Raw genomic sequence first — 11,286 nt, 5'->3', positions numbered from 1 at the left:
TTTGGGATAAAAGCACTCAAGTAAATTAAATATCAGAACGCTATCAAGTCGAGTTTTCGTGCGGTATAATCTGTATTCTTACATCTTAATCCGAATAACAATGAAAGTATATTTGACGGGATAAAAGGGACAATGGAATTGACTGGACACGCATCGCCCTTACTTACAGATAAGTTATGTGAAAAGTTTCTTATTTCCAGTGAGTCTTTTCTATTGTGTCTGTCAGATATAAAGTGATTTTTAGCCCGACATTAAAAAAATCTTTTTTTTATTTGAACTAACGTGAAATAATGTAACTCACCTTGATTCAAATCCTGAACGCTCTGGCTGGAAGAAGCATTGGAAATGGCTTCTCCAAAATCATTGTTGAGCTGCAGGGACTGTCCGCGCAGCTTGCGGCGAAGCTTCGGCATGTCGAAGGGCAACGTCCTGAGGTCCACCTCGGCCTCGGCGCGCCGCCGACGCAACTTGGGCATGTCGAATGGCAGGTCAGACAGGTCCACGTCATCGTTCTTCTTCTCCTCTTCAACGCTACTGCTGTTCTTGAAATTAATGAACGCGTTTCGTGAATCAACGCCTTCACGCGAATGTATCGATATACCACTGTCGGATCCCTGGATCTCTGTATCTCCCGCAACAGAATGCCTGAACGAGAGATTTAATAAATTCTTGTTCTGTAACGCACGGCGTTTAATTTTCGGAGCGATGTCGGTAGTCATTAACGATGCATTGCCCGTCTCTAAGTCCTCGGGAGACACTTTTTGGGAATTGTTGTTTTTGTTATTGTCCGAGGTCTCCGACCCGGGCTCTTGCGACGATTTATCCGATATAGGGCTCAGAATGTGTAACTTGGTCGGGTGATGCCCAAACCCCGAGAGCTGCATGTGATGCAGCGACTTGGTGAAGGGGACGTTTCCCGAGTCGGAGCTGTGCGAGCTGAGCGAGGAGGAGTGTCGGCTCTCGGAGCTGGTGGTGCTCCGGTCGCCCTCGCTGTTGCTGCTACGCAGCGACTCCATACTGCCGCCGCTACTGCTGGTGGCCATACTCTCCGTGCTCGAGTACTTCCTCCTCGGGCGGGCCACGCTCGGCCTTCCTTTGAATTCCATTATAGGGCCGACCCCCTTTGGCCCCGTGTACCGATTCGACTTTGACGTGTCGGAATCGGAAGTGGGTCGACCCTTAATCTCTAAAAAAATACCGTCTTTAGATTGCGCTCTCTCGTCGTCGCCTTCTCGCGACTCGCGGCTCGAGTCTCTCAGCCGCTGCCCGATGTCGAGGTCCGTAGAGCCCGACCCTTTCACGTCAGCCATACTAACGTCACTGCTGGGCGGCGTGTCGCGTCCACGCAGCGACTTTACCGGCAGCCTCAGGTCCTTCAGCCGAGGATGCGCCGGTTGCGACTGTGGTAAGTTTGGGGCACTTTTGATACTGTTCATTGCAGATCCGTCTTTTTGTTGAAATTTAGTCGGGAGCGGTGCCGTCGACGGAGGCGATGGAGTATATCCGCGGAGAGGGAGTTGTGAAATTGATGAATTCCGACCTTCCTCCTCTATGTGGACCTTTTCTAGTTCTTCGGACAGGGCACTCGCGTTATTCTCGTTTTCTTTCTTTTGACGTATCGTCGGTATTTTGGAACGACGAACGCTGTCAGTCTTCATGGTGACTTTGCGCCGGCCCTTGAAATCAGGCTCGCCGCGCTCTACTGCCTCGAAGGCGGACGAGGCGGAGGAGATAACTTTGCGCTCCTCCGCCTGCAGCAGCGCTGGGTGGTTGCTGACGCGGTCGAAGTCGTCGAGATCATCGTCGGAGCGCGCGACTTTGCAGTCGAATGCCGTCTCGTATATCTGTCGTGCAGTCATCTCTTGTGGCCAGCGCGGCAGTGGCGCCGGTACGTAGAATACGCTGCGTGACGCCCGCTCCTCTACATGTTCGGACGCGGCGCACGCGCAGCCGGCCGCGTCGCGCCCGCGCCGCCGCGGTGGCATCCACGCGCCCTCACCCGACGAGGAGGACGAGCGATCTAGCTCGCGAAAGCCATCCTCGGCCACAGAAAAACGCTTGGGTAATGTTGGGCGGGGAGCGACGTGCGGCGCGTCTAGACTGGCTGACTTCCTGTACCGAGAACCTCGAGATGATGCTGTTGTGGGGGCCGATGGGGCCGGTGGCGGAGCTGCTGTCTTGAACAGATCGCCGTAGTAATAGGGGCTGGGGTTCCTCCGGGGAGCGTTGGCGTATCGAGGGTCCGAGCGGCCGCTGTCAGGCGAATGCAAGGACGGTGCGGTCGCGAATGGGTCGAACTCTCCAAACTCTTCCTCGTCGTCTGTTGTCGTAGATCGATCACCCGAAGATGATTCTAAAAAGAAATGAATAAATAAGATAAAATCTAATGGCTTCCCTAAAACTTTCTTAACCTTTATACAAAACATTAACTTGACAAAGTAAATGCATATTTCGACAAGCAGTTGAATCTGAGAAACGCCCTAAACCGTCTCAAGTGGTGTTCTTTAAATGAGCGTCCGGATTCTACTTTAACAAGCTTTTATGAAAATATTTAACAATAACAATATAACAAGAAATACTAATAATAATGTTCAGTAAATCGTAAAATTAAATAAACCATCATTTGTTTAATTCAAAAGGCATTATGTAAAACTCTATATAATGGAAACGTTTCAAACATTTAAAATAAACATCTAACAACCACAGTGTAAATGAATGCGTTAATTCCCCCTTTACCCACACATACGCTAATGTTATTTCAAAGGAATATAGAAATACCCTAATGAGAAATTCTAGATGCACGCAACAAAGGCGTGCTTGTGAATGCATGTTGAGAACAAAGTTTGGATTTAAGCCCCCGAGCACGAGATAAATGTCTACACGATAGATTATAAAACTCTTTGATTTAAAAAAAATGTAAATTCATCATGATTTGCATAAAAATATGACAGATCTGATTATTTTATTGCAATTCTAAAGTGATTTATTCTACTCGTATAAACATTTTAAAATAATCGGTTGTTTTTCTAGTTTTGTGAGGCATAGCCAACTGAACAAAGGCCTCTTCAAGATGAAGCTACATTACCTTTTTAAATAAATTCTTGTAAACTTTAATTCTTTTTAAAATTTTACAACACTATTGGTAAGACTAAAAACCGAATTTTGTCGGTACTTGAAGAACTTGTAAGTCCAGGTTAATCTTACTAATATTAAATGTAATTGGTTGGATGTATGTATGGATAGATACATAGGTGTTTGTTAAAAGGTATCTCCAGAACGGCTGCATAGATCTCCTTGATATTTGGTATCATAAAAGAACACAACCGGAATAACACATAGGATAACTAAGTTTTTTTAGTTCCGTGCAGAGGGCGTTGCGGGTGACAGCTAAAAGCTAATATTTACGATTTTTAAATGATTCTATTCATCATTATATTGTTAATATTTTATTATTTTATTTGCTTAAGTGTCTACACGCGCTGTTCCAATCGGCTATTAGCGATGTGAGGGGAGCCTAAGTGATGTCATTAGGCGCTGTAATTACTTTTCCGCGTGGATGACCACAATGGTGACGTGAGTTGAATTTGTTAAATTGTTTCAATCTACACTTGTAATGTCTTTTTGTACGAATAACATTACTGTGACATCGAAATCCTTAAACATTTACAAAAACCATGTTGTAAGTTGTCTTCGCAATTTTCGTCGTATCCTAGGTAATTTAAATTATACGATCAATTTCTTTAAAAGGTTGTAAAGCAAAAATAAAACCTATGCTCTTCAGTGCAATATCGTCGTACAATCACTATGCCTGTATTTATTACAGCCGAGACATTTTTTCCAGTCTAGACGGACGAACAAACGGGAAGGCCTGATTAAAAGTTTCCATTGTAAGCCCGGCTCCGGCCGCCGCGGCTTTTATTAGCAGCGGCCTAATTGTGGAAAGCCAATCGGCTTTCATCCCGACTGTACGTGCGTTAAGCTATCGCTTGTCTTATATCTTTTAAATAACATATATCGAATATAAAATCGATTTCATTTGTAAACAATATTTTAATTAATTAATGGCAATAATAAAGTCATTAAACTTATAGATAGAATAATTCATATATGATCCTAAGGTATGATATTATCTTAAAGTACAAATGATAAGACACTTAAGAACTAGGCTGCAGATTCAAAATGGAGCTAAAATGACCCGACTTTTTTTTTCTTTACCATCATTTTTTGTTGTGGTGATTTCAGAAGGAAATAATTAAAAGCACATATGAAATGTAACTTAAGAAATGTGTCTTAGTTTTTAATAAACGTGTAAGCAAAGGATATACTATGCAGCCGCACACTACAGCTGGCCTGAACAATGGATCTAACAAGTTTCTACCGCAATTGTGTTGCAAGAAGAAAGAAACTATTGTCCTTTACTCCTTGTAGACGAACTGAGTTATAACGTAGCTAGTTTATAAGAGTAATCTAGGAATTACATTATAATTTCAGTAAACAAATATTAATATGTAAAGTTATGATTTACAACTATAACTGCGTAAAATTGCAACTTAGTTGCTAGATATTACCGGCAACTCGGTGCTACGTCCACAAATATTTGCAGTTAGCACAGTTTTACGCAATCAATTAAAAAAATACCGATATAAATTGTTATTTAACAAACATCTATTCTTATTTTTTTAAGCCGAATATGTATTACTTCTTAATCTACATGTAATAATTAAACAGATGACTTACCAGATTCGTAGTATGGCTGTGAGCGATGGCACGACTGCCTATCCTGTCTGAGGGGAGCGGAGGGCGCAGGCTCCGGTGGGGAGTCTACTGATCCCTCAGGCGCGCTCTCCGGGCTGCGCCGCGCACCAGGCGTGGATAGGTGGAAATCGGTTCGTCGGGCCGATTCGTAGTCGGCGCGACGCCGCGCCGATTCCGCGTCAAAGGCCGGCCGTCGGGCCGAATCGTCGTCGTACTCTCGGTAGTGTCTACCTGAGCCGTAGTCGTACGGTCTCCGGCTAGACTCGAAGTCGTGCTGTCTGCGGGCCTCGTGCCGCCATTGGGTGGCGTCTGGTGATCGGCGCGGCTCCCGTGACCGCCTGCCGCGCGGTGGCGACCGGCGTGCTGTGTCTTTCGGTGTGCAATATGCTTCCAAGAATTCAACCTGTAACAATTGATTAATTCAATGAATGCCAGTGTGTAGTAGTTTCTAAATTTGGAAGATTGAATAGTTGAAAATTGTCGGGAAATAAAATTCAAATAAAAATATCTTTGCCTTCTAACAGGGAAAGAAGTCACCGCGAGCTATTCTCAAAAATAAGCCCTTCATCATGAAGGTCGATTATGTGGCGGAGTAAAGTGGTAATAAAATGCAGCGGTCACATATTCGGCGAACGTAACGGCCGGTTAGCCGGCCCCTCACCATGCCCGGGCGTCATTACCGCTGCCCGGGTGTGTTTATGTGGCCGGATATAAAGAACATTATGAGATATCGCTCTTCACGATTGGACGACCTGATAGCGTTTAACATTGCTACGATTATTGTCGTAAATACAAATTGTTAGTTGAGAGATTACCATCTAATTCTTTAAAACTTTTCAATGCTATTTATAAAGAAACAAATCTACATTTAGTATACGATGTATCGGATATGTGAGTATTGAGGAAAGTCCTTTGAATTTTGTCATCAATTTTAGCGTTAATTGGCCGTAAACTTTGATACAATGTAATGCGCTTTATGATTAATCATTTCAAAAATTTTAACATAAAAATAGTTAACCACGCCTACGTAATTCAACAAAGAATTTATAACTTGTTTTAAAGAGTCGATACAAAATATTACTATCGAAAACCTTATGTGGAGCATAAAAATCAATAGAACGATTAAATTCATTGCATTTAATATATTAAAATATATCAATTAACACATTCTTGTAGTAAGTTTGAAAAGATTTAGAAACTGATGACGATATTTTTTAATGTATATCATCGTTAGTAAATTGATTTGCATAATAAAACGTCATGTCTACGTAACGAGCCCTCGCTTTGATTTGCGACGTCTGCCAGACTCGGCCGCCATTTGCATATTTTTCTCAACGCTTAATTAAAACTCAAACGAGGCTTGTGGAGGGTTGAAATGTTAACGTAAATATTTATTAATATCAAGTTTTTTGATAAACACAGATGTATCGAAAAAAATATTGTTCTTATGGATACTGTACTTTTAATTATTTTAAATTCATAATAAACAAGCGCAAACATTACCGTGGATTTCCACTGTTCAAATATCAGTGTGAATACGTATTTCCGGCTCTGTCATTCGCTTTTAAAAAACTGTGATAACAATATGTTTTAACACTAAAAACTGACGGTTGACAACATCTGTCAAATCGTCTTTAATTCTCGTCATTCTTTCATAACCAATATGAAACGATATGTTTGTTTTTACGTCCGTACTACCTTACTAATATTATAAATGCGAATTTTTAGATGGATGGATGAATCTACAGAACAACTGAACGAATATCGATGAAATTTGGCACACATGCAAAAACTAGTCTGAAAGAACATATAAGCTACTCATTAAGTTTTTTTAATTCCGCGCGGACGGAGTCGCCGGCGAGAGCTAGTATTTCATAAGACATGTGGTTTTACAGGAAGTTTCTAAACCGAACAGGAAGTGACATTTTACTACTGTATAGTTATACATAAATTGACTCTAATATTTCTCAAGGTTATAAAATTATTTCCTTTTATCACTAGGAGCATGTGTATTGAGTTTATAAGGAAATTGTACTAAGACATAGACTTATTTACTTCTATTGTTTTATTAAACTAATAATTTACGACATTAAATATAATCTTACTTCTTATTTATCTTACTAAGATACTAATATGATAAATGCGAGTTGTCTGGATGGATGTTTGTTTGAAGGTATCTCCAGAACTGCTGAACAGATCACGATGAAATTTGGCATACATACAGAACATAGTCTGGAAGAGCACATGGACTAATAATAGTTTGTTTTTAATTCCACGCGGATAAAGTCGCATGCGACAGCTAGTAAACGATGAAAAAGAATGTGTTCTTTATTTGATGTAAGAAAACAAACACTTTCAGAAGAAACTACATTAAATACTTGATAATTATAAATAATACGATAAAATAAAAGGAGATAGAAATTATTTTATTTATTCTATCAATAACGCAAGTATCTTGTATTATCTATAACTATTTGACGTTCATATTTTTTGCCAAAAAAAAATAAGCAAACTCATCAAAAATACGATAGCTGTACTGACGTAATGCTTACGAAAGATCATGCTATTTACGATAATAATTTTGTTGATAAATTCTGATTACTAAATAAAATAAATGTAAAATTGTCTTAAGAACCGTTTGCATCTTTGTCATCTACATATGATATTTATATAAAACTAGCGGACCCGACAGACGTTGTCCAGTCTACACGTCTTTAATTTGAATAAATTAATATGAACTTAATATTTGATGAAAATTGTGAATCTAAACCATTCCCAGATCCCCTTGAACACACACAAAAAATTTCGTCAAAATCGGTCCAGTCGTTTGAGAGAAGTTCAGTGACCCACATACTCACGGAAGAATTGTATATATAAAGATTGCTACAGATAAACAAGGTAATGCAATAACTTGAATTTATTAATTTTATCAGTCATCTAGTATTCGACTATAATGAATTAACATAATTATACTCATAAAACATTCTTACTTTGCATTATGTATACATTGTGTATAATAAAAAAAATATAACTGTCCAATATAAACTGTCCAGTTCATCATCATCATTCATCATCAGCTTACTATACGTCCCCACCGAGGGGCTCCGAGCCTACCCTAAGTTTAGGGTGATTAGGCCATAGTCAACCACGCTGGCCCAGTGCGGGTTGGTTGACTTCAAACATATCTTTGAATTTCTTCTCAGATATGTGCAGGTTGCATCAGGATGTTTTCCTTCATCGCAAGATGGTCGGATAAATGTACATATGTAAATCGAAAAACACATTGGTACATGGCGAGATTCGAACCCAGGACCTGCAGATTGCAAGTCAAGTGCTTGACCCCTGAGCCACCGACGCTTTCGACTGTCCAGTATAGATAAATTAAAATATAATAAGTTACTTAATAGTTTCATAACTAAACGTAAATATAAATGTAAATAACAAAATGAATACAAAATAAAAAATAGGACGCTAACATTTGGCCAATGTGACACAAAATGAACACACGGCCGATGTATTTTGGTGCGGAATCCCGGGGAGGCGTGTCGCCGTATTAATACGATCCGGGCGAATGAGTCATCAACAGCCGTCAGCTTACAGTCAGGAGCAGTCAGCGGTCTGCTGAGAGCGTCTTCTGTCTGCGAACGGCGTATTGCCCCAAATCCTCTAAGCATTACTCATCGGCCATCCCGATATCCATATTAACATCTACGTCTGCGTTTCTGTTTTGTTTCTTGAATGTTTCAACTACTTGTTAATTTAATTTAATCAAACTAAAACGATTAATTTATAATACTATACTATAAATCAAATAATTGTCTTGACGTAAGTTGCTAGGAATTTCATACCCAAAAAAGGTTATTATTTTAAAAATGTACGTTCCAAAATCAACCGTTTAACTGGCAGCTGACAAACGAAAGATGTTTGAATTGTATTATAAACTCTATGGTAGAGAATTATTTCGTTCCGACTTCCAGCCAGGTGGTCTGCTCTTTCATAGACAACCATCCGCCGTCTGGTCACGTTTAGCTAACAGTCGCCAATAACGATTCTAGTTCGAGTAAAACAAAATGGTTTTATTTCCTCTTTCATTTTTAATCATAAATATTTTCCTTTTTGCATCGCTCTGCCAGTTTGCTTTGTATTTATTATTCAATTAATCCCATTGTCTCTGTTAATAATTGTATTCCGCATAAATATTACCAATGACAAACATTCTTATTTTCATTTACAATCAATCAACTATGTATCATTGTATTAGAACTCGTGTGTTATTAAAATGAAGCTTTATTCTTGGTTTTATGTATCTCGATGGGGGACGTTCAGGAGTGGAGGAATTTAGGCTTGATGATGATGTAACTAATGAAAGTTAATATTGTTTTTAAATAGTGTAATTTAAATATACAATATAAATTAATATTTTGGAAAGTTACATGAATCATTAATAAGCCACCCTGCTAATCTGATCAAGTTTGTTTCAAGTGTTTAAAGTAACTGAGAAAAATATAATTTTAATTTTTAGTAACAAAAAATAAATCGTTCAGTTTAGGTTTCGAAATATATATTTTCATGTCTAATGAATAAGCTAAGAAATCTTCCTTTATCTTTTTTCTAAACATAAAAAAAATACAACAAATAGTAAAATTTTACATAATACGTATGAGTCAAGTCAAGGTAGATTAAAAAAGCTGACACCAAGTGTAAAGTCAAAACAAATAAGCTTAGTTAATAAATCGTCCGTACAAAAGTTTTAAAGATAAGGACACCTTAAGTTGATACTTAACAATGTTGAATAATTGTCATGAAATACCTTCATTCTCTTATTTGAAGCAGCTTTTGTTTAGGGTGAGTCACAATGGATGGTGTCAATTTAAAAAAATAAATCATTTAGGATTCACACCATTCTTGATACTAAGAGATACGATAAACGTTCAAATTAAAAAAGTTCGCTAATCAATCATCATCATCATTATCATCAGCTCACTTCTATAAGTCCTCGCTAAGGGGCTCAGAGCCTACCCTAAGTTAAACGTGATTAGGCCATAGTCAACCACGCTGGCCAAGTGCGTTTGACTTCACACATATATTTGAATTTCTTCTCAGATATGTGCAGGTGGCATCACGATGTTTTCCTTCACCGTAAAAAGTCGGATAAATGTACATATGTAAATCGGAAATCGAAAAACACATTGGAACATGGCGGGATGTGAATCCAGGACCTGCAGATTGCAATTCAAGTGCTTGACCCCTGAGCTACCGACGCTAATCAATAATGTATATAATATAATGTTCAATCATTGATCAATAACCGTGTAATACTGCACTAAGACTTTCTATGACATATTATTGTCGCTATATTTATAAAGAGAATTAAAGCGATGACAATATGTCTTTATACAAACGCGTCGACAGTGTAAACTATATGTCCTTGAATAAAATATCACGTAATTTGTAACATTGATAAACAAATAATTTTAAATATCATAATGAATAGCAAAAACTGTCTATCTAATTGCACAGAAAAAAAGAGTTCTTTAATCAATAAAAAGGATTTTGCTACTGATAAAGGAGAAATGTTAAATACTGGTTAAAAATTATAACGATCTTTCGACGTTACTACTACTACGTTACTAGCTGTCGCCCGCGACTCCGCGCAGAATTAAAAAACTTAATAAATAGCCTAAGTGTTCTTCCAGACTATGTTCTACAACCCAAATTTCAACGTGTTCCGTTGAGCCGCTCCGGATAAACCTTCAAACATCCATCCATCTAAACATTTGCATTTATAATATTAGTAATATTTCTACATACGCTATACAATTGGATCTGTGCAAAGATCTATTTAGTTCGCAATTGAATATCTAACTTTCTAAACTTGTAACGAATTTACGTCGGCCCGAGTTCGTGGAGGGTCTTAATCGATATCCATGAGGCCATGAGTAGAGGCAACATTTCTTTATTCCCGTTTCAGTCTCCGAATAAAGTTTTACTTATAAATTCAAATACTGGACTAACAGTATTCTCGTGTTATGTGTACATCATATTTAATGCCACTTCTTCAGTTTTGAGTCTATAAGTGCCTATTACGTTTAGTTTTAGCTAAAATTAGTTCGGAAGTACAAATTGCAGTTATTATGCTGTAAAAATCATACACAAACTCCAGTAAAGCGCTAATTATAGACTTACCACATGCACAACCAAAATCCATTGAGCTAATTGTCTCACTTTTGCAATTAGTTTCTTGTTTGAAGGCATAGTTCCAGTTTTAAAAGTAAATCACTTTTATTATTCACAAAATCAGCTTATAACGTTTCACACGACACGCACACACGCGTAATAAACTAGAATCGTAGTTCATACAGTCATTACACTTTCACCTATGCTTTATTTAGCACTCAACACTTAAAATATATACACAAAACACAATATCTCGTCAATAAAATTAATAGATTATAGCGTTGGGCAGTTAAATTCTGCGTTATAAACGCCTAAAACGTATTTGTAGTTCACTTGACGAGTCCAACTGTCGAC

At 38.4% G+C, this 11,286-nt stretch overlaps 1 protein-coding gene across 1 annotated transcript in view; it reads right to left on the bottom strand.

The window, feature by feature from the left end:
* Positions 1–11,286, bottom strand: part of hwt (SH2 domain-containing adapter heavyweight) — an 84,093-nt gene that overhangs the window by 1,858 nt on the left and 70,949 nt on the right. Inside the window, exons 4-6 of the mRNA XM_013314204.1 lie at positions 4,738–5,158; positions 283–2,353; positions 168–219 (exon numbers count right to left, since the gene is read on the bottom strand). Of these exons, the coding sequence (XP_013169658.1) occupies positions 168–219; positions 283–2,353; positions 4,738–5,158 (2,544 nt within the window). The remainder of the gene's footprint in view (positions 1–167; positions 220–282; positions 2,354–4,737; positions 5,159–11,286) is intronic.

Source organism: Papilio xuthus, unplaced genomic scaffold (assembly GCF_000836235.2).
Source record: "Papilio xuthus unplaced genomic scaffold, Pxut_1.1 DF827461.1, whole genome shotgun sequence".
Taxonomy (NCBI): Eukaryota; Metazoa; Arthropoda; class Insecta; order Lepidoptera; family Papilionidae; genus Papilio; species Papilio xuthus.
Note: the sequence above shows the minus strand (reverse complement) of the source record. Positions and strands in the feature narration are given on the sequence as shown.